Raw genomic sequence first — 24,724 nt, 5'->3', positions numbered from 1 at the left:
ACAAACGAAACAGTCAACGCCCTCTATACGAGAGTAGGCCAAAACTAGTGGCGCCATCTGATCGAGAATCAAATTTTCGTGATTTTCGAGGCACGTTTTTTCCTTAGACTGTATCCATCTATTACGGAGTTATATCTATCTTTGCTGGAATACACAAAATTACAATACACACTTCTAATTTCATTCTATTTATAGTTTGAATCTTCTCAAATGATTTTTACGCCAAAGATCTTAATCTGTTAACTGGCACAATGGCCACGTGCTCAATCACAATGGCCACGAGCTTACAGAAAAGAAACAATGGCTTTTGAAGAAGATTCAAACTTTACTTTGTCTTAAGGATGAAGCGCTATAACGATCTGGACCCGGGCCGAGGCATCTGACTAATTTTTGTTTTATATAGAAAGCATCACGGGATTACCGATCACCCGTCATAGGAAACGAATTGTCGGACGCCTAGGCCCAGACTCCAACCGTTCTAGCATGATGAGATAGTTAGTAAGTAGTTATATTTGTACGCCAGACATGGCAAAACAAGAATCGTCCAGTAATAAAATATTCAACACCTATGTATATAATATATACACGCTTGTTTAATGCAAATAAACGATCATTCATTCATTCATTCGTTCAATCATTCAATCATTCAATCATTCATTCTTTCTTTCATTCATTCATTCATTCATAAGTCATCCTTAAATCAGGTAAAAACTTTTGATACAAATAAATATTCATTCGTTCATTCATTCATTCAGTCTCAATTTGTCTGTTTTGTTTTCTATACTTTTAAGACTGAACTAATCTAGATGTAACTCTTGCCTAATAAAATGTACTTTATAAAAATAGAGAAGAGACGGAAGCCAAGAAGGGAAAACATGCATCAAGTGAAAGAAAAAACTTAGTGTCGTATCAGACTGACAAGAAGAAGGAATAAATAATAAATTAAGAAATACATACAGTATGTTTCACTGATTGTGAACTTAATTGGTCCAGTAGTTTCGGAGCAAATAGGTTGTGACAGACGGACAGACAGACGCACGAGTGATCCTAAATATAAGGGTTTATTTTCCTGTTGAGGTATTTAACCCTAATAAAAACCTCATATAATTAGTTAACTCACTTCATTGCCAACATGTATGGCCAGCATCATGTCCATCTCGTGCGTGGTCACAATAATACGCGCCTGGCCGTCACTAGCCACGGTGACGAGTTTGCCCGAGCAGCCGTTTTCCTCTGTCCTGGATCCCGAGATGACGTCGCAGTAGTCGCCGGGTGGCAAGCATGTCTGAGGAAAGTATTATTAAATTTTATTATTATTATGACGGCTTTGAACAGAGTAGCATGGCGGTCTTTGGTGTCGGAGGCCAAGATCCACTTCGGGTCGTCACGCCACAGCAGTAAGTAAGTAAGTATTATTATGACCTGGACTCTGTTTGTGGCGACTGGTGGGAGCATGCACAAAGCCGTGACGAGTGGCGGAAGACAGGGCAGGCCTTTGCCCAGCAGTGGGACAAGTTTACAATGTCCTATAGATAGGGTAAAGGCCTCCACTCGTCCCTGTTTAGGGCTTGTGCCGGCCAGCGAAAGTCTTTACAGGTTTTATACAGTTTGTGGGTGTAAGTAATAAAAATTGTAGGTATACATATAACATATACATCAATTTTTTACTAATGACTTTTTGAATTTTGTAACTCGCTTTAGTTACAAAATTCACCTACCTTCTACCAAAAAATCACCGAGCAACTTATTTGCCAACCGCTTGAGATAAGTGGTAGACTTATAATACCAGGTAGCTATTTGAAATATATATAAATTACATATTTACCTGTATATTTTGGTTCAGATCCCAATGATCGTTGTTGAAAGCAATGAAAGCCCGGTTTCCGCGGCAGAAGGCGATCTGATTGCTGCCATTGTCCCACCAATCATTAACGTTGGTTCCAGCGGCGATGTTTCTAAATCCGACCATGTTATACATCTGACGCCAGCGGTGCTCGCACACCCAGCCGTTTCCGCAAGTATTATCCTAAAACGGACAAAAAATATTACCGCCGTTTCTGCCAGTAAACAAAATTACTATTTAAAATAGGTACACACACTGACCCCCCGCTACTTGGGGACCAATGTACAAAAAGAGATGACCCAGGACAGCCTAACTACGCAGACAACCCAGAACAGAGCTCTCTGGCGCAAACGTACAAGGAGACCCGACCCCAGATGAGCTGGGAAGAGGGTTGGCCAAAGAAGATGAAAATAGGTACATAAACCTTACAGTTATCCAGAGTTAGACATAAATCACAAATTTACACGTGTTTTTCTCAACAATTGCCTCCTCGGGCTTTATTAGTCTTCACAATTGTCTTTAGGGGTGGCTCTTCATTATTTAGATTTACTCTCGTACATACTTTTTCTTCCCTTAAATCATTTATCATTAGGTACTTTATTAATTCTACGTTTATCATTTTCAATCTCTCCGTAATTGTCTCTTGTCATACTGTTTGTTATTTACTTATTTCATACCACCATAATACCTCTACATACCTCTGACTATATCGGCAAAAACAATTTTTCCTCTTAGTCTATTTTCCTAAGTTAGGCAAAGAAAAATACTTACTGAATTAATGGAAGGTGAAATAATATTTCCAGCAGAGTCCATAGGCGGCCCAATTTCACTATCAATAAAGTCAAAACTGCTCATCAGTTGCGGCTCTCCATACGGGTGAGCTAACATGAACGCCGTTGCTCCCTTGTACTGTTTAGCTCTCTTATACGTCAGGATTTCACCACCACCTCCATGGCCTCTTTGGTTATCATGGTTATCAATAAAAACAAGTGAATCTTCGTGATCAAGAAGGCCCCAAGCAGTACCCCAGCTATTTAACCATCTCAGCTGGTTCGATCCTGTGAATAATCTGCCCAGTTCAAGTCCAAACTTGAACTCGGTTACAGCAGCTAAACTGGTGTATTCGTATCGTGAGATAGCTTCTCCTCCGAAATCAATGACTTCTTGGTAGACGTAAGGGCGAGCTCCTGACGGAAAGCCGTGGTCAGTGCTTAAGTCGTGAAGTCCGTCGTAGATAATGCGGAGGTCTTCTGGCCACATATGTTTGGCTGCATCAATTCTGTTACAAAATAATCATTTATAAATACGTAAGTTAAATTAGTAGATAAGTAAAGGATGGCTCATCCTGTGACGAGACGTAACGAATACATCAGAGGAAGCTACAAGGTCGCCCCCATCACCGACAAGATTCAAGAATCCCGATTGAGATGGTACGGACATATCATGAGACGCGACGAAGACCATGTCGTGAGGAAAGCCCTTGCACTACCAAATAATAAGAGAGGCAGAGGCCGCCCGCCTGCTACGTGGTGGTCCACCATATCAATGGATTTGGAACAGAGCCAGTTGAACAAACAGACAACCCAGGATCGACCGACCTGGCGCTTAAGAACGAGGAGGGCCGACCCCAAATAATGGGAAGAGGCACGGAAAGAAGAAGAAGAGAAGTAAAGGATGGCTCATGTTAGAATAATGGTCTGGGTCCAGGTCCAGGGGGGCGGCCTCTTCGTTTTCTAAGATGGATGATCGATGATCACATGATGCTTTCTATAGCAAGCTCACATGTCAGATGCCATGGCTTAAACCCATACCATTATAGCTTAGTCCTCCTTAAGTCCTTAATTTTCTTAGCATTCGAAAATTTTACCTGAACCCAGCAACGCCTAAATCGATAAGTTTGTTCATGAAATCAAGTATCATTTGACGCACATGTTCTGATTTCTGATTTAAGTCCTTTAGTCCCACTAACTCGCAATTCCGCACCTAAAATGTAACATTATTTTATTGTATCAGCATGAAGTGTATAAGTTGAAGGTACATTATCAATCAATATTAATATTACAGATAATCTTATTGTTTGTCCCCCATCGGCGAACATGTAAGTACCTATACTAATTGAGATAAACGAATTATGATAAATAGGTACCTAATTAGATAAATAATCAAAATTAAATAATCATTTATTTTCAGGCATGGCCCATATAAGTGTTAGTAACAAAAAACTTAAATACTAATGTTAAACAGTACAATTAAAACCTACCATGCAAATCAATATACTTAGAGCTAGGACTAGGACAATACAATACCGGGTGAGCCGTACACATTTACATTACATAAAACATTTACTATTACATTAAAATTTAAAATTTGACTAGTATCACAATCATAAAAACATGTCAATTTTCAGATAAATAGATAGAAGTCTTATATTTAATTAATTATTTTTGTTCTTAGCGGACACGGCCGCATGCGATATTAGTCTTATAAATTGCTAATATTACATACCTAAGTAAGTAAAATACATATAAATTACCACATATAAAATACATACCTTCTATAAATATAATATTTATGGATATTAGTCTTTTTTTTTTTCATTTTCATTTATTTTTCAAAGGCACATATACATAATTAATTTCAAAATTACTCGCCAAACTGCGTATGCAGTTTGTTGGCGAGAAAGCGCTCTTTTTTACAATTTTATGCACCTACTTAAGTTGCTATCTTACTATGCTTACCCTAAGTTTGACATTAAAGTTAGTCTTAGAAAAAATATACCTATATAATAAAGTAATAAAGCATCCTTTTACAAATAAATGTTTCTACCTAAAGGATACACTATGCTAAAATAACAAACAACAACAAATATAATTTAAATAATAATACACGGTTGCTAAGTCAAGGTAAGTTATCTATAAGTGTTTTTTTTTAATTTGTTCTTTACTTCCAATATGCTATATTTATTTTCTCCTCTTAACCATTCTATTTCATTATATATTTTTGGGACCAAAAATTTATCTGTTCTCCTACCATAATAATTTTTGACAAAATGTTGCACATATTTCTTTAATCTAATATTTTTTGTTCTATATCTGCTTTGTTTAGGGACTTTAAATTTATTATTACAGTAATTATCTATGGCTATCAAATATTGCACTCTTTGAGTCACAGGTAATATTTTATACATTTTATAAAGTTTTTCTTAGGCATATTCTTGTTTAAGCAAATGCTTATGTAACATACGCTTAAAAGAAAACTTGCTGCGATATTTAGAGGGAGTGAATTCCAAAGACGACTGGACTGCGAAAGAATCACTACATAGTATAAAACAAAGTCGCTTTCCGCTGTCTGTCCGTCCGTCTGTCCCTATGTATGCTTAGATCTTTAAAACTACGCAATGGATTTTGATGCGGTTTTTTTAATAGATAGAGTAATTCAAGAGGAAGGTTTATATGTATAATTTGTAAAGGTTTTGTGTAAATTAGTTAAACTACCCGTGCGAAGCCGGGGTGGGTCGCTAGTTAGTCATAAAACCAGTAAATAAATTTTGATTTTTAACCAATGTCTTTATACTTACTCTATCAGCACAGCACCCATAATCCCACCCATCAATGCCACAAACCGGCCAGTTGAAGTCTTGCGCCGTATAGGGTACAGCTGGATAATCCCACTCTTGAAAGTTGGCAGTACTACCTCCAGTGCCTACGTTGCCTGGAGGCTCACCTGTCATGTGGTTGATGACAGCATCGACGTAAATTCTAGAACGAGAAAACATTTGAATCAAGGGCCTGACACTCTTTGGTAGAGAAAGATAGTCATATTGCGATTCCTATAAGAGGAAAGAGAAAATATTGTCATGCTTTGTCCTTATCACCGACCGGGTTTTTTTTATGGTCGGGTTATGGCAGCATAGGTAGGAGGCGATGGCGAAATACCGAAATTTATATGTGAAAGAGAAAAAGGATTATGCTGCCATACATTAACCTGTCAATACATGAATATGTATTTCTCTTACCCCTGGTCGCTCGGTTTCATATCTATAACTACTATACTATGTCTATGATTTGAATGAAACGTTTGAAGAATAACTATTGCTATTCGACTTAATGATACGTGTGCGACCCGCTTTAAAATAATATAACTATTGAAAACTATAGAGTTAAAAAAAAACACATGGCTAGTCCATTAGAAAATCTATTTACATTACACCCTTTAACAAGTGTAACAATACGTTTAACGTTACCGTTTGCATACATATATCTTAGTACTAACAATCTTTTACTCTGAGAAAGTGAAAAAAAATGGAGAAGGCTACCTATTCAATACTCCGACTCATAACTTTTACATGATGTTGATATTGAGACATTGATCTAATTAGTATTATAGTATGAATTTTCTCAAATGATTTTTACGCCTAAGACGGTTGATTTTTACCCTAATCTGTTAAACAAAAGCCATTGTTTTTTTTAAGCGAGCGGCGGGCTTTTGTGAGACCGTGTCTGAGCGCGTGTCAAAGCAACAATATCGTTTAAATAGCGGCTGTATCGTGGTGGTTTTAAGGTTCAAATCTATGTAATAATAAATATGAGCGCTCGCCTACATTGAGGTGGTCGATGGTCCTACATTACCAAAACATGTTACAAGTACATAATAGAACCTTAAAAGCACCATGATACAGCCGCTTTTTAAACGACATTGTTGCTTCGGCACGTGCTTAGACACGGTAGCCCACCGCTAGCACAAAATAAACAATGGCTTTTGTTGACCAGATTAGGGCACAGATTATATAATAGTTCTTACGAATTAGGGTCTTAGGCGTAAAAATCATTTGAGAAAAATCACATTTAGAAACGGGTCTATCGCGAATTTATTTTGTTACCTTTATTTACCGACGTTTCGACACAGGTTTCACTGGTCGTGGTCGCGGCTAACTGACGTCCCAGCAAAATGTCAAAACAGAGATTTGTGTGACTACCCCACGAAAAGTGCATTTAAAGTTCGAGGTAGACATCACATTTTCAAACCACCCACTACACATAAAAGTTAATTATTGTCAATAGTAACTTTTATGTGTAGTGGGTGGTTTGAAAATGTGATGTCTACCTCGAACTTTAAATGCACTTTTCGTGGGGTAGTCACACAAATCTCTGTTTTGACATTTTGCTGGGACGTCAGTTAGCCGCGACCACGACCAGTGAAACCTGTGTCGAAACGTCGGTAAATAAAGGTAACAAAATAAATTCGCGATAGACCCGTTTCTAAATGTGATTTATTTTAATATGTGTTTAAACCGCGAAAGTTTTTAATGTTACATTTGAGAAAATTCATACTATAACGGCGTTTCTGTTTCTACTTATCTGATACGTTTAAATTAACAATTCTTATATAAGTATATTACTTATATTTATATATTTCGAGGATTTCGGAAACGGCTTTAACGATTTCGATGAAATTTGCTATACGGGGGTTTTCGGGGGCGAAAAATAGAGTTGATATGTTTTTTTTTCGCCTTCTGCCATCTGTTAATTTTTTTCCGTACTATCATACGCGCTGTTAGGTTAAAATCCACCACTATATTGAAATTAGCGGCAAAAAGGGCGTACTAAATAGCCGTTAGTTTGACATTTGAATATTAAACTAATGACAAATGGGTTTTGTAGTCAGATTATGGAACTTGAAAATGTGTATTTGTAAATATGGGGACTTCGAAATGCCTAGAAAAGCTCGGTCTCCCAGGTATAAAAGTCTACAAGCACAAAAACTTCGTACCCCTATCCTTTTTTTATCTAGTAGGCCGACAATCCCTTTTCCGACCTCTGTAGTACTATAGTAGATTGTTAACCACGGGATGAAAGGCACTCATTTCTGCCGAGGTGTCTTGGCGCTCGAACGCAGTGAGAGCGCCAATAGTCCGAGGCAGAAATGATGCCTTTCACCCGAGTTAAACACTCTACTTTTCATTTCGAATACGAGGAAAGTAAAATGCATGTGTTTTTTCAAAAACATGACGAATAATACATTTTTATAGTATTTATTGAGGGAACTTTCAATTAAAAATTCAGGCAAAAGTATCGTTATTTATGGAATGGAGAGTCAAGTATCACAATGGAAATTGTATAACAAATCCATTTAAACTCAAATTTCAATTGCTTATCGTAAAAAAATTAAAAATATCGTACTTCGAACGTAAAATGCTCTAGTGCAGACACGTATCATTTTCTGCGCACCTTTTAGAACAACAATGACCCTCTTTCAGAGCATGAGAAATGAAAAGTTAATTAACACACTCTAGCATTACTCTAGCATTATTGCAACGGCGGACCATGTCAGAGAACTGTTGCTCGTCGCCCGATCGGGTTACTAATTTGTAGGAAATCGGCTGGTAGCATCATTTCAGCCTCGGATTATTGGCAGAAATACCTCGGCGGAAATGAGTACCTTTCATCCCTTGGTTAACAATCTACTATTTCCGACCTCTGTAGCATTATTAAGTTAATTAACACACCTTACTCTAGCATCATTGCAACGGCGGACCATGTCAGAGAACTGTTGCTCGTCGCCCGGTCGGGTTACTAATTTGTAGGAAATCGGCTGGTAGCATCATTTCAGCCTCGGATTATTGGCGGAAATACCTCGGCGGAAATGAGTACCTTTCATCCCTTGGTTAACAATCTACTATTTCCGACCTCTGTAGCATTATTAAGTTAATTAACACACCTTACTCCAGCATCATTGCAACGGCGGACCATGTCAGAGAACTGTTGCTCGTCGCCCGATCGGGTTACTAATTTGTAGGAAATCGGCTGGTAGCGCTCCCACCACGGGCGGTTTTGGGCCCAGATTATTACATTTTCGTTGGGGGGAGAAATCTGAAATTATTTCCATCATGACTTTACAAAAGTGCTTCTGTATGTGTAACTATTTATAGCGTTTAGTGAAAAGTTGCTTAAAGGAGAGCTGTCCTATTTTATCTTCTTAATTATTATTTTTGAATGAATGAATGACTGAAATCGTTTATTCACAATGAACATATGGTAACATAAGATCTTAATTTATATACATTGCTTCCCACTATACATTCAGTCAAGATAGACATGTGAAAATATTTGTCAGTGATATATATGTCACTCAGTCTGATAAAATTTGAATTAAATACAATTACACGATTAATTACAATTTGGAGACTAAGATGACATGTCAGACCTTTCTTCTTATTTTTTTGTAGGTATACTAAGTTATAATAATTATGTCAGACCTTCGTCAATTAATTGACCGATACTTTTCGATGCCCCCTAGCTGACCCTATTATCACAAACATGAAAATGTTAAAAGGAGTGAAACGTATACGGTTTGTTTCATATTTGATATTTTTATTGAAATAAAATTTAACAGCATTAGAGCTAAGGGCACCAATGCGCTGTAAACCTAAGTAATTAAAGCTATAATACGATAAATATGACAATAATTAATAATTGTGTTCTAAATAAACTTCTAGTTTGTTTCTGATTGTTTATGTATAGGTAAGTATATAGTGGTACTATTCTCAAAACTAACTTTATTTAAAACGTGGATAAATTATCTTACCTGAATACCACCGTATCCCTTCGGGCCAAGGAACCGCTCGCATTCATCAGCGATGTCATCCCATTTCCACTCGAATAGGTGCACCATGGTGGAATGGCCTTCCGCATAGTACGGATTCTTGTAGGCCAATGTTTGGCCTAGGCCTACAAGAAGGACGGCTATACGAAGCATTCTGGACCTAGGACATTTAACATTGTTATTACATTTTTTTATTTCTTGAGAAAAGCCTCTCCATTTCCATATCCTCTTTTACTGGATTTTTGGCGCCCTAGCGCCCAAGCGCATTGTAGGTATGGGAGCCATGAAATTGAACATGCAACTTTTATTGCGATACGAGTAACTACCCAGGTAATCTGAGGAAAATTGCTGCTTAACTTTTGTGTATTGTTTTGTTTTACCAACAAACATTGGTGTAGTTTTTTAGGGTTCCGCTGTCCGTCTGTCCGTCTGTCTGTCACCAGGCCGTATCTCATGAACCGTGATAGCTAGACAGTTGAAATTTTCACAGATGATGTATTTCTGTTGCCGCTATAACAACAAATACTAAAAACTACGGAACCCTCGGTGCGCGAGTCCTACTCGCACTTGGCCGGTTTTATTTAATGTTTATGCATACACATGTAGCAAAACTATTAGCTTCGCACCTTTGCGTACATGTTTATATGCAGGGGTGCTAAGCCAATAGTTATGCTGGCTGTACATGCAGAATCAGTTTTTTGACAAAAATGTCAGATAGATGATAGATTATAGACCCAACTTAGGTACAATCGGGGACATTCCAGGTAACAAAGTGACGTCAGCGACGTAATAATGACGTCATTATGAAGTCATAAAGACGTCGCTGACGTCTTAATGGCGTATAAATGCTACTTGGGATTGCCGGTGAACCACTTCAGAAAAAATTTCCTCGATCCTTACGAGCGAGCTAAACTCCGCCTCCCACAGATAACTAATTACGAAGCATTTAAGGTTCTTTATCTTAATAATGGAAAGGGTCAGGTAATGAGACAAACAGTAGGTAGTAAGGACAGTATATTAGTTGTTGTTTAGGCTAAGCTTCGCCTCCCCATTAAGATAACCAATTAATATGCATTTTCGATTCCTTATCTTAGTTTGCAAATGCCGGCCGTCACAAAGACAATGGATGGTCTCATGGTAATAAATTTTACCTGAGCTAACCTTTTTTTTCAACACCCACATTTTTAAGTGCCATGCTATTGGTCATCACTTTTATGATATCGCTTGACCAAATCGCAAGACGTATAAACCATTTTTGCCCTTAAGGTGGTTCACCGAGAATGTCCGCGATTGTACGTACTTACGTAGTCGGTATGTGAAGTTACAGCTCAATCGAATATATAAAACCTATACGAAGTGAGTCTAATTACGCTTGCATGATTTGACTCGAACATACATTTCAAGATAAACGCTTGTAAAAAGTTAACACTCAGACACAGTTTTCATAAATCAAATGTTGTTGTTGGTGTAAATGTTCGATTCAAATAGCAATCAACATTTTTTTCTACAAATACACACCTGCTTGTAGCCCCGGTATGTTTGATACTGATCTATCTGTTTACTACCTTCTGGATAGCTTATCGACCTGTTTAAATATGGTAATCTATACCTACGTGCATCGCGGATTTTGATATTATATCTTATCTACAAATTATTGACTATCGAACCCTGACGTAGTAATGTAAAAACTCAGCGCCACTTGCACCATTCACTAACCCGGGGTTAAGCGGTTAAACCGTTAACCCAGTATTGGGAAATATAGTAGTAGTATTTAATCTAGTTTATTTTGATGGTATAATAAAACTGCATAAGACTTATTCTTGATCAAATGAATTTTTAAAAAAACAAATCTTTTTGTGCTCTCCTATTGCGCCTACAGCACTATTGCATGTGTGTATGTTGTGCGGCGTTAGGGGTAATAGTAATAGGAGATATTACTGCAATGTTCTGCCACCAGAGTGCATCACTAGCCCATTTAGTAAACCATAGAGTAACTTGTACTGTGCCTTTAACAGTTTTTTGACAAGTTTTCAGAAATAATAAAATATGACATTGATGCATCAAGGCGGTGTGAGTACCTACCGGGAGACGCGAATCCGAAATTTCGCTATCTGCCTCTTTATCGCTCAAATATGCAAGAGTGAGAAAGATGTTAGATAATGAAATTTTGATTTTCTTGTTTCGCGATAAACCCTCAGATTGTGGTAGTGGCGCCCTCTGCGCAGAGTTTCGCGTAATATTGCCTATTGATATTAGAAGCTTGCTTCAATACTAACTGATTTATTGAGGATGTGCAGGGTTTATATTATACTAGTCATCATACATGCATAGTACATGCGTTGGCATTTAGATGACATTTAACATTTGAATAAATAATTAATATTTGAGACCTATAATTAGGACGTAACCTTTTCATACGTAGCAAGTCTACGTCATGCCTAATACACTACACATGGGCTCGGCTCGAAACAAAATTGTCAGTACATTGGCAGAGCCGTGTTGCTCTCCTTGGTACCTAATAGCCCTTTCTACAACTGTTATATTCCTACCCGAAAAAAAAATAGTTTTATTATTTCAGTACAAATGGTACTTCTTGGATATAGTTATTGTAGAATACTTTCATATAAAACTAAACTACATTTTAGTGTTAGAATGATTTTATTCTTCTTCTTCTTCTTCAAGTGCCTTCTCCATCCCAGAGGTTGGCGACCTTATGCCTATATGCCGTTCTATCCGTCATGCGAATTAGTTTTTCTGTACTGTCCACGTCTAACCAGTCTCTTATGTTCCTTGTCCATGATATTCTCCTTCTGCCACGTCCTCGTTTCCCTTCAATCTTCCCTTCAATTATATAATTATAATAAAAGATATATACAGTGGTACTACGTAAACGAAATTAATAACTAGCTTAAATCTAAAATAGGTCCTTGAGGCATTGTACCAAGGATGCTGGCGGCATTTCCCCGCTGTATCGCAATGCTGATACGTTGTGCGAGAAAGCCGCCAGCTCTTCGGTCACCAGTTACGTCAACCAGACGCTTCGCGATTTCTGCAAACAATTATTAGTTTTAACAAGTCGTATTTTGAGTTTCTATATATTATATGTCCGAAATATGAAGCTTTCCTTTCTTTAATAGTTGTTACGACTTCCACCTTTTTCTTCATTAATAACATGACTCTTTCGTTACTAACTTTGTCGGTCCATTTTACCTTAAGCATTCTAAGATAGATCCATATTTCAAAAGCCTGTAATTTACTGATTTTAATGATTTTATATCTAAGAAAATATATTTGAAGGAATGGCAGATTCTCAAAAAATGGTCTGACTAGACGAGAACATAAGCATAGGGCTCGTATAAATAATGTTTTTGATAGGGGCAACCTTATAACTTTTTACGGACATGCTTTAGGTCATATCATCATTCGCTCATCATTCGCTTGCCCTTGTCCCATTCACTTGGGGTCGGCGCAGTATGTCTTTTTCTTCCATTCAGCCGTCATCTCATCATTCACTTGCGTTAGTTTCATATCATCTTTCACACAGTCCATCCGACCTTTAGGCCATATATGGCTTTAGGTCATATATGGCATTAATTTATGTAGAAAGGTTACACATTCGGCAGCGGAACGACATACTCGTAATGGACGATCAGAGGGTTGAACTAGATACTAACAATTACCAAGTACTTTTTATTTTTGATGTTAATTTTCAATGTCAACCAATATTTGCGAGAGGTGCGAAATCTGTAGTGCTGGTATAAGTGTATTTTTTGACATTTATTTATTGGCATGGGACATGGCATTTTTATAACACAATATGATATTGTTTTAGAATATACGATGTATCTTGGAGCAACATTTTATGTTCAAAAGTTAATAATAAAATGAGATATTAAAATTGAAATTCCTATAAACCAATAATTATGTTCCTATAAACATAAGCGAGAGGGATGTAAGAAAATGACCTTTATTAAATAACCATAAAAATTTATATTTAATATAAGGGTTTAATATTTAATTATTCAAACGACGTTAGTAAACTGCTTAATTTAGGTATTACTTACCTTCTACATTATAATCAGATCTCATTTTCTTATCAAGTATATCTTCTCGAGTATTAATAGTATTATGTATAAGTAAATTCACACTTGCTTGTGGTCTCGTAATGATTGATTCTTTTCGTTTGTTTGTGTGAAAATATTATAGGTATAACAGCTTTGAATGATTCACGCATAGTTTCACTATGTTTATACGTGTAGTACTATCTACCCGCTGATCAAGGATTTTGGCAAGAATTACCTACTATTAATTAGTATATCCTTATCCGCAATGACATTTTGATCAATAGGTAAATATCTTATTTTGATTACTGACGTATTTTGATAAGGATAAGCTAATAAGTAATTTGATTTGTGTTTATGACTGCCCAAAAAAGGAGTCTAAAGTTCAGTCAGTTTTCAGACCCCTTTTTTAGGATTCCGTACCCAAAGGGTAAAAACGGGACCCTATTACTAAGACTCCGCTGTCCGTCTGTCAGCTTGTCCGTCTGTCTGTCACCAGGCTGTATCTCATGAACCGTGATAGCTAGACAGTTGAAATTTTCTCAGATGATGTATTTCTGTTGCGGCTATAACATCAAATACTAAAAAGTACGGAACCCTCGGTGCGCGAGTCCGACTCGCACTTGGCCGGTTTTTATTATCTGTTAATAAAAATAAAAACATCTAACACAAATACTACTGTGTTATTGAGAATATGTAATACTCCATAGGCAAATTAGTTACTTTAAATAATAGCTATTAGCATTGCGCGTAACTTGTGGCAGAAGAAATGCCCGTCGTGCGAGTTATGGTTCGGATGTCGAGAGGAGCTTAACTCGATAAGCAAGCAAAGAAGCGTTACGGTGGCATGGGTACCAGGACACCAGGGAGTAACGGGAAATGAGAAAGCGGACGAGCTGGCGAGGATAGGGGCGGAGACGGGATATGTAGGTCCGGAACCGTCTCTGCCCATGTCAGCAGATGTCACGAAGGGAGTCATAGAGAAGGTAAAAGAGATAAAAGCACAGAGAGTATGGGAAGAAGAGGCTGGATGCAGACAGTCGAAGATTAAAGGTTTAGATCACAGGAGAACCAGGTATCTTTTGAAACTAGGTAAGAGCAGTCTAAGACTATTGACAGGTATTATTACAGGTCATAACACTCTCAACAGACACCTTAAGATAATGGAAATTAGCAGAGACGCCTCCTGTCCACATTGTGGTAAGGAGACTAGCTTTCACTTACTAGCAGTGTATTATGTATGCGGCATCGCGATATAATATATTCGGTAGAGACACGCTGAAAGAGAATCAACTAAAGGATGTCGAACTTAAAGATGTCCTTCTGTTCTGCAGGAAAACAAGAAGATTTGAGGAGAATAGTGTGGGAATGCCGCCGGGACAGTAACCTGCAGCTCCAACTTCAGGGAACTGTGCTGAATGAACGCGACATGTGATCGACAGCCCGCCTGCCTCCGGCCGGGCGGCCCTACACTACATCTACATCTATGTTTCGGATAGAACCTCACTGCCCTCACTATTATAGCCGACGGATCTGATGAGCAAAATTTTAAACAGAAGTATGATAGAGATATAGATTTTTATTTGCATACCAGTATGTTTACATAATGGACCCTGGAAGGGTATAGCAAAAACATGTTATTCACTACTTAATAGTCCGAGGCTAAAATGATGCCTTTTACCCGAGTTAAACACTCTACTTTTCATTTCGAATACGAGGAAAGTAAAATGCATGTGTTTTTTTAAAAACATGTCTAAGTGCAGAAAAGGATACGTGTCTGCACTAGAGCAACTTACGTTCGAAGTACGTTTTTTTTTACGATAAACAATTTTGCTTGCCGGATGTACACACTCGCCGAGAGCATTTCGCCGAGAGTCTCGGCATCGCTCCGATCCGACGGAGACGGGCGAGACGAGACGAGTAAGAGCGAGCCGTGAAGGGAGCAGTATGTACAGTCGCCATCAGATATATCGGAGCAGCCGAGGTGTTCACAATATCTGAACACGCACTCTAATGCCCTAACAATAAAGGCGTGTTCTGATATTTGTGAGCGCCTTAGCCGCTCCGATATATCTCTGATAGCGACTGTACACACTCGTTCTCTGTCTATCTCGTGGTCACCCGAGCTAGCAAGATATAAAAATTTAACCACTCGCTACGGTCGTGGTCCGAAATGTGGAATCTTGAGCGTTGCGAGGATTCCAAGGCACAAAGGTTAATCACACTTTTTTTACCGCAATGCTCACCACGCCAACGCGAATACTAAAAACCGGCCAAGTGCGAGTCATTAGGGAAAAAACAGCAAAAAAATCACGTTTGTTGTATGGGAGACCCATTTAAACATTTATATTATTCTGTTTTTAGTATTTTGTTGTTATAGCGGCAACAGAAATACATCATCTGTGAAAATTTCAACTGTCTAGCTATCACGGTTCAGGAGATACAGCCTGGTGACAGACAGACGGACAGACGGACAGACGGACAGACGGACGGACAGACGGACAGCGGTCTTAGTAATAGGGTCCCGTTTTTACCCTTTCGGTACGGAACCCTAAAAATGTACACTTAGTCATTTTTTTTAAATAACACATGCATTTTACTTTCCTCTTACGGCTCGTGGCAAGATATATCGGTACTCGTGAAGTAATGACATACTTTCCGCACTAGCATCGAAATATACTATTAAATATTTTACAGTACATATATGGTGCCACTTTCTCGCACTAGTGCGTAAACAGCACTTTTCGTGCATATGTCGAAAGTTTAAAGGGCCATATGTACTGTAAAACGTTGTACGATACACGTGCGAACAGGTAATTCGCAACTCGTGTCGATTTAAAACACTCTCTGCGGTCGCCACTCGTTTCGAATTTCCTCTTTTCCGCACTTGTATCGTAAATAACTATTTTGCCCTGAAAGAGGGTCCTAAAGGGCCATTGTTCTAAAAGTTGTGCAGAAAAGGATACGTGGCTGCACTAGAGCATTTTACGTTCGAAGTACGATTTTTTTTATTTTTTTACGATAAGCAATTGAAATTTGAGTTTAAATAGATTTGTTATATAATTTCCATTCTGATATTTGACTCTCCTTTTCATAAATAACGATACTCTTTCCTGAATTGTTAATTGAAAGTACCCTCAAGAAATACTATAAAAATGTATACTTAGTCATGTTTTTAAAAAAACACATGCATTTTACTTTCCTCGTACTTATTTGAATTATTAATTGAAAGTACCCTCAAGAAATACTATAAAAATGTATACTTAGTCATGTTTTTAAAAAAACACATGCATTTTACTTTTCTCGTACTTATTCGAAATGAAAAGTAGTGTTTAACTCGGGTGAAAGGCATCATTTTAGCCTCGTATTATTGGCGCTCTCACTGCGTTCGAGCACCAATATACCTCGGCAGAAATGAGTGCCTTTCATCCCTTGGTTAACAATCTACTATTACTAGGTTCAAGAGTACAAAAGATAGGGGATAGTACAGTCACGGACTTTAATTGTTGAGCCATTTGGGGTTTACTTTGGACCAACCAAATTAGCTTGAACCTTATATGGGTCAACAATTAAAGTCTGTGACCGTACCTATTTTAGGTTATGTCATTTCCAAACAATTCATATGAAATTTAAATTTTATTTACCAACAAAAAATATTAGTAATTACTAGACCAAAATAAGTCTATTTGGGTAGCGTAGTCTGATGATTCTCGGGATCTTGCGATATTCTTCACAGCCTCGACTGAAAAAAAAAAGAAATATAAAATCAAACCATTTCATCTGATAAGATGTGTCTTGTCGATTTTTTCATACGATGACTGTTTTTATTTTTTTGCCAATGCATGGGACATCATCAGACCAAATATCAGTTTCTCAGCATTTCAGAAAGTATTTAAAAGAATAGCATTCGTAATGTTTTTCTGGAATGCTTCTTTAACCGATCTGGATACGAGTTAGGTACATCAGTAGGCACCGTCAAATCACACGAACTCGATTTCAGCTAACAGAGCATAGCTATGGAAGTTGAGTTAGACAAATCTACTTCTTGCCATGTCTGATCTAAATTAACAACTATGCACAACGATAAAGTGAGACAAAACCAGCTACCTCATTAAAATATTCCAAAATTATTTTATTTTTTATAGTGACAAAATGCTATCTGCTGCTAAAACAGCTGCGTTGGTTTATAGCTAATAACAGAAGAAAGATTCCCTTAACGTTTTATACGTACATTATCTCCTCTGTGGATGGCCAGCATCATATCAAACTCGTGATTCGAGATGTATATGTTAGCGCGCCCATCGTTGCCAACCGTCACGGATTTGCCCGTGCAACTGTTACCGTCCTTAGAGCCGCTGATCACGTCGCAGTAGACGCCCGCTGGTAGGCAAGTCTGTAAATACAAAATATTGTGAATTTCGATGAAGTTCAAAAAGACCTTTTAGAACTCGCGGCGCCGTCGATTGGAGCTTTGAGATAAGCATGACGGTCTTTGGTGTTGGAGTCCACGATCTACTTCGGGTCGTAGCGACACACACAGCAGTAAGTAAGTATTATATATTTGACAGTTATCTTACTAATGAGGTGTGTTTGTTACAATGCACCTGTAGGTAGACTTATGTATGAGATGTGGGTAGGGGAGAGAATGAATAAACAGTCTTAGCAATGCACTCGTTGTCTCAATATATCATCCTGCCCAAATCAGTACCTTACATGGCGCAGTCGGTAGGATACGAACGTCTTAACGTTGAACGTTGGGGGACGTCTGAAGATACGAAAAATTTAAAAGTTTCCCCGTGATTTTACGGTTTCTATTTGAACTCAAATCATAAAAAGGCAATACAAACCTCCGCAGCAGAAAGCGACCTAGTTGCTGCTGTAGAAATATGAATTTATTAGCATCCAACTAAGTTCTCATAATTCTAACATTTGTAGATCTTAGTATTATCTGCAGAATCTGGTTCACGCTGTATTTGTAATTGTAGTAAAACTGACTGATTGCTCACAGTTGTTAATGACTACGTTTCTAAAATCTACTATCAGGTAGTTCTTCATGAAAATAATTAGATTTTAATGATTTACCTGGAGGCTCTGGTTCAAATCCCAATTATCATTGTTGAATGCGATGAAAGCCTGTCCACCACGGCAGAAGGCAATTTGGTTGCTGCCGTTGTCCCACCAATCGTTAAGGCCGGTGTCACCAGCAACGTTTCTGAAGTCAACCATCGAGAAGATTTGTCGCCATCGGTGCTCGCAGATCCAACCATTTCCACAAGTACCGTCCTGAATAATATGTTTTTTGTCAAAAATTTCATTTGGATACCTTTTATCGCTGACTGTACTTTTCTTTCAACAGGCAACTAATCGAGATAATTCTAACATTAGGTTTGTTTTATCACAGAGTTTCTATGGCCTGTGTCTACCATCAGATCAGCTTTATGTTACCATACCTAATATTGCATTTATTGTCACCCAATTTACATATTTAGGGTAGTTAATTTCAGCTCAATTGAATAATAGGAGTGTGTCTAATAAAATTTTGCTAGCTTGATTCGACGCAAACAACAAACATTGCAAATTACATTGAGAAACAACTCATTGTTAAAATAAACATAACAGTGAAACGTTGCCATCGATTTCCATTTTCTCTCTTTCTCCAAGAGACTCTTTCACCAAGATTAGAGCACCAGTAAAAAATCGATTATTCTCGGAACCTCTATCAGCATTCCATTTCTCACATGATGGAATAAAACTACATTAAACATAAGACCTTGAAAATTACATAAATTTACTCGTGAATTAAACTCGTATCGATAAATAAATGTAAATACTTACAGAATTGATAGATGGAGAAATAATATTCCCAGAGTTGTCCATAGGTGGTCCAGCCTCAGTATTAGTGAAATCGAAACTACTCATCAGCTGCGGCTCGCCATACGGGTGCGCCAACATAAATGCGATAGCGGCTTTGTACGGTTTAGCGTTCTTGTAAGTCAAGATATTACCGCCAGCGCCATGCCCTCTCTGGTTATCGTGGTTATCAATGAAGGTTAAAGCATCTTCATGAGCTAATAAACCCCACTGTGGGCCCCAGTTAACCAGCCATCTAAGTTGGTTACCGCCTTGGAAGGCTGAACTCAGCTCCATTCCGAATTTGAATTCTGTGACGGCAGCTAAAGCTGTGTATTCGTCTCTCGAGATGGCTTCACCTCCTAAATCGATGACTTCTTGGTAGACATAGGGACGGGCTCCGGATGGGAAGCCGTGAGCGGTGTTCAGGTTGTGTAGCCTGTCGTATATGATGCGGAGATCGCCAGGCCACATATGTTTTGCTGCGTCGATTCTGTTTGGGAAACAAGGAATTTGAAAAAAAAAAAAAACATCAAAATATTTAATAAAATAATTTGATTTGTTCCCAAACTTGTTCAAGGAATTTGAAGTTGAAATAGTTCTCAAACTACTTCTTTGGCTCGTTTTAAAATATTCAATCACTGGGAACATTAAAAGAAAACATGTTATCTATTTTATATCAAAATTAGTTGTATGGAACAATATTAAAAAAGTATTGGAAGAAAGTAATCTCTATGTTGACTACAAAAAAAATGAATGGAACAAAGTTTCCACGAATGCTAACTAGGTTTCATTATAAAAAAAATGTTCAAAGATTACAATTAAATCAATAAATCAATTTTAGATAATACTTGCATAATCATTGTTAACAAAATGCACATTGTTTACCTGAATCCGGCAACACCCATATCAATAAGCCGGTTCATAAAGCCGGCAATCATCTGACGCACGTACTCGGTGCCCTGATTCAAATCTTTCAGCCCTGATAGCTCGCAGTTGCGGACCTAAAAATATATTTCATTATAATTCAGTTCAGACATTGTTATTAACATTTTTGACTGGACACATAATAATACTAGTAAAAAACAATGTAAATCTGAAGCCAACAATACATGGTCATTCACATTAACTGATATTAAAAATTACTATATACCTACACCATGCGCACTCCGTAAAATATACCCCATTTAAAAAGTAGTTAACATAAAACTTGTTAAGGATTTGGCTATGTACCTATCAATGACAAAAATGTCGATCACCAACTTTGTATCGTATCTGTATCGGACTGAGGATGGATGAGATCCATGTGTAGGTGTCTTCTAAGCTTCACTCATATGCAAAGAAGAGTAAGCGGATCAGACGGATCGGACGGCTGCGGACTAAATTCATTGCTGAAATTCCCTCGTCACTCGTCTTAGACATCTGTCGTATTCTCTTGAATGCACTTTTTTTTTCTAAAAGGTAAGTATTTAAGCCACAGCCACTAGAGTTCCTTCTTGGCTTGGTCGTTCTTTAATTGTTTCCGTGCTTCTACCAATATTAAGATACTATTTGATTGTCATTTTGGTGTTTGGTAATATTAAGATTAGCATTATTAAGAAAAACAAATAATTTCACTCACTCTCTCTGGACAGCAGCCGTAATCATTTCCTTGGATGACACAGTGGGGCCAGTTAAAATCATTGCCGCCAAAAGGAACTCCAGGATAGTGCCATTCTCCAAAGTTGGCCGTGCTTCCACCAGTGCCAACGTTTTCATTCCACGAGCCCGACATGTGGTTGATGATGGCGTCGACATAAATCCTGTTATTTACAATATTGTAGTAAGGATATTGTTAAGGGAAGTTGACAAGAACTAGCAATCATGAGGAAAGGTTCAGGGGAGATTACGAAAAGAGTTAAGCATGGGTTGCTAAGCGGTTAACCGAACATGCCACAAAACTGATAACCTTATAGGTAGGTAATTAAAGGTTCTTTTAATAGAGAATGCTGATCAGTGATCAGAAATAATGGTGTACAATAAAATTCATGCAAAGCGAATGGATAAGAAGGACTATATAGGTGAGAAGAAACATTACTTTTAGTCTCATATAACAAGAGATGACGTACGTTCAGAAGAAATCGCTCTTTAGAGATAAATCAGCCAATTACATACTTCTGGTCTAATCGCAATGTTTTTTTAGGTGTGCAAAATGTTATGTTTTATTATGTCGGCTAAAATAGGATATAAACGTTGATCATAATCATGGTATGTTTCATACTAAGCTAATCGTAGAAGAGACCAACCTGACACCAGCATTGTTGCATCGGCGGACCATGCTCTCGAACTGTTGTTCGTTACCGGAGCGAGTGATGAGACGGTACGACATTGGTTGGTAGCGCTCCCACCACGGCCGGTTTGCAGACCAGATCACCAGGTTCTCATTGGGCGGGGAAATCTGTTAAAACATTATATACTCAGCAAACTTTCATAGTTTCCCGCAATTTGCACGACCCGCTAGAAGACGACCTGCATGAAGGTTCTGAGGAGATATATGGCCATATAATACTACACTGTAGCTCAAAACTGAACCATGGAAAAGGCAGACAAAAGGCGGACTCCTGATAATGGAATGAAATTTAAGGCAAGAAGATTATAACGCAAATAAACTTGTTAACATTTTAAATGCCAAAAACATTATTAATTTTTGATGCATGAATGAGTGTTCAACACAAACTGTAAGAAACAAACTTTAAAATCAAATCCATTTGAGGACCTCAAATACACCTCTTATAGAATACTCTGTATCAAAAAACTGTGATCTTGGTTATACGACGCCGTACCCATGTACAGCGTTAGGTACCATCGCCCACACTGTTAACTAACACTTCGTAAACCTTATTACAAGAGGCATAAGGCCCACCGATCCACAAGTGTCCCTGTTTGTACGTTCTATAGATTTATTGCTGACTTCTCGTAAAATATACCCGGGTTAAGGATGACTCACGTTAGACCGGGCCGTGACCGGGCCGGAGCTTCCGGCGCTTACTTTTCTATGACATGACAGGTGATCACGTGATGCTTTCCTTAGAAAACGAAGCGCCGGAAGCTCCGGCCCGGTCACGGCCCGGTCTAACGTGAGTCATCCTTTAAGTGACATTTTCACTCGGAATATGAATGACAGACTGAGAGGACATTCCCTGAAGCTGACACGGACGCAGAGTAGTAGCAACCCAAGACGACACTTCCTGTCTAACCGTGTAGGTAGTGAAAGTGTGGAACAGTTTGCCCGAATCCGTTATCAGTGCGCCTTCAGTGAACTCCTTTAAAAACAGACTCGACAAACAGTGCAGGACATTGATATGCACGTATCAGCTATTTAAAGCTGCCTGTGCATTCGTATATAATAATAATATAAAGATGAATATGAACCTAGCTTTACTGCATGCCTTACAGCCAACAATCTTTGCTTTATTATCTAAAGCATTACCTGAATACCACCGAAGCCCTTAGGCCCAAGGAAATTCTCGCACTCGGCCGCGATGTCGTCCCACTTCCACTCGAACAGATGCACCATAGTGGTGCGGCCCGAGGCATAGTACGGATTCTTGTAGGCCACGGCCAGCCCCAGGCCGAACAACAGCACGATGAAACGCATCATCTTGTCTGAAATAGGAAAACTACTATAGAGCTCTTATTATCTATACGGAGGTCAATTCACACAGTAAAAAAAAAAACTGAAAATATTTTTACACAATTTGTTGTATATCAACCACAGCTACGCCTTTACGTTTGTTTTTATTTTATTTTAATTATTATAAAAGTTAAGAGCATTTAAAAATTTGTATGAAATCTGTTTTACGTTCCATATTTTTACAATAATCAAAAAATCGAAAAATCTCAAACGCAGGGGCATAGCTATGGTTAATACCTATACATCAAATTATGTAACAATATTTTCAATTATCCAGAGAGGAAAATAGTCCATAAAAACGTAGTCCACGTTTTTATGGAGAAACGGCCGTCCCCTTTCCTATTAAATTAATGCTTGATTCTATTAATTATTTCAAAATTTACTGGCAAATTTTGAGTTTGTTTCTTGTATGGCTGGGCCTTAGGAGGCTATTAAAGCGATTTTCATATTAATAGTCACTGAGACAATTGGCACTGAAAATGCACAAAAATCAATTAATTCGACTGTAGGTACTGTCCGCGCGCGAATTACGTGCACGGCTGAGGAATGTTAGGAATGTTGGGCGTCATTACAGAGTAGTATCATTTTGTACGTACGGGCGCGGCGCACCCTCCCACTTCCTCGACCTCCGAATGAACAGAATTGGCGCGCAGACAGTATTTATGTACGAATGAAATGTCGCATTATGAACAATCGTAATTTTAAAGAAATATAACTAGTAGAATTAGAATATATATTATTATAATAAATTAGGTACTCACCTCCAGACTCCTATACCCCACGGCAGTCGCGAATCTGATGCCCACCCGCAGAGATATTCAATTTATATGACATATCATATCAATAGATCAATAATCAGTCATTAATCAGTGCAAAACTCCGATAAGAAGCTTAAAAGAATTTCTTAATAACAATAATAAAATTGATTGATTGATATTGATTTTTATTGTATCTTACGATTATTTTAAGTAGGTAAGGTAGGTAAGGTACGTACGTAACACACCTATAATAACACGGAAGTGTACCTATAACGAGTTTGGTAGGACCATCGTAATTTTTTTTTTATTATTATTTTATTAAAGACAACAAATGGTCCAATGAGTGTTAGTTGATCCTAGCCTACGTTAGTACTTAATAATAAACATAGATTTTGTCCTTTGACACAGTTTCCACATCAAAGGACAATCAAGCTTATTAGCTATCATGTTTAAGATGCTATTACTGCTCCCACGTACCCTACTTAAGAGCGAGGACGTTTTCTTACGCCAGATAGCGTCGAAGCTATCAGTCCGCGCCTCAGCAAACATAGTCGACGCGCTGCAGTATCGTGGAAGCCGCAGTAGCTGCAGCACCCTAAATGCGTTGTTATACTGTACACGCAGAGCATTGTAAGCCCGCTGCGTGTAATTGACCCACAGACTTGACGAGTACAGTGATGTGCAGTATGCCTTAAATAAAGGAAGGACAATTTTATTTTCACCTCAGCAGCTCGAACAAGCCTACTTTCGTCACAGGTTTAGAAATGGCAAGTATATTTATGCGAAAGTATCATTCGACTGAAAGTTTTCTGCGATACGTGTTATTCGAATTGTATTTCTGACAAATAATATGTGGTATTTTCTATAAAAAGGGACCTTGTCGATGGCGTTTACGCCATTATAAACGATGCTCCGATATAAATACAATGCCGCGCGA

General features: G+C 38.0%; 2 protein-coding genes across 3 annotated transcripts; both read right to left on the bottom strand.

Moving 5' to 3' along the window:
* Positions 1-1,111: 1,111 nt before the first annotated feature.
* Positions 1,112-23,034, bottom strand: LOC134745933 (alpha-amylase 1-like). Of its 2 annotated transcripts, XM_063680067.1 has the most exons (8): positions 22,826-23,033; positions 21,642-21,793; positions 20,978-21,158; positions 20,245-20,360; positions 19,342-19,849; positions 18,589-18,789; positions 17,738-17,899; positions 17,130-17,248 (listed from the first exon to the last, which is right to left on the bottom strand). In XM_063680067.1, the coding sequence occupies exons 1-8, from the start codon at positions 22,994-22,996 to the stop codon at positions 17,237-17,239; spliced, it is 1,503 nt and encodes a 500-aa protein (XP_063536137.1). In that variant the 5' UTR covers positions 22,997-23,033; the 3' UTR covers positions 17,130-17,236. The 2 variants fall into 2 exon arrangements, with proteins under 2 accessions (XP_063536138.1, XP_063536137.1); XM_063680068.1 differs by lacking the exons at positions 17,130-17,248; positions 17,738-17,899; positions 18,589-18,789 and adding exons at positions 1,112-1,285; positions 1,826-2,026 and having other exon boundaries at positions 22,826-23,034.
* Positions 8,528-9,601, bottom strand: LOC134745957 (alpha-amylase-related protein-like). Its single transcript, XM_063680104.1, has 2 exons — positions 9,428-9,601; positions 8,528-8,712 (listed from the first exon to the last, which is right to left on the bottom strand). The coding sequence occupies exons 1-2, from the start codon at positions 9,596-9,598 to the stop codon at positions 8,548-8,550; spliced, it is 336 nt and encodes a 111-aa protein (XP_063536174.1). The 5' UTR covers positions 9,599-9,601; the 3' UTR covers positions 8,528-8,547.
* Positions 23,035-24,724: the final 1,690 nt, after the last annotated feature.

Source organism: Cydia strobilella, chromosome 12, assembly GCF_947568885.1.
Source record: "Cydia strobilella chromosome 12, ilCydStro3.1, whole genome shotgun sequence".
NCBI lineage: Eukaryota > Metazoa > Arthropoda > Insecta > Lepidoptera > Tortricidae > Cydia > Cydia strobilella.
This window is presented reverse-complemented; position numbering and strand designations above follow the sequence as displayed.

Coding starts and splice junctions, on each gene's coding strand:
- LOC134745933 (XM_063680068.1), bottom strand. CDS start 22,996: ATGATGCGTTTCATCGTGCTGTTGTTCGGCCTGGGGCTGGCCGTGGCC. Junction 21,794..22,825: donor AGGGCTTCGGTGGTATTCAG/GTAATGCTTTAG, acceptor ATGTTTTAACAG/ATTTCCCCGCCCAATGAGAA. Junction 21,159..21,641: donor TGCAACAATGCTGGTGTCAG/GTTGGTCTCTTC, acceptor TGTAAATAACAG/GATTTATGTCGACGCCATCA.
- LOC134745957 (XM_063680104.1), bottom strand. CDS start 9,598: ATGCTTCGTATAGCCGTCCTTCTTGTAGGCCTAGGCCAAACATTGGCC. Junction 8,713..9,427: donor AGGGATACGGTGGTATTCAG/GTAAGATAATTT, acceptor AAATAATTTCAG/ATTTCTCCCCCCAACGAAAA.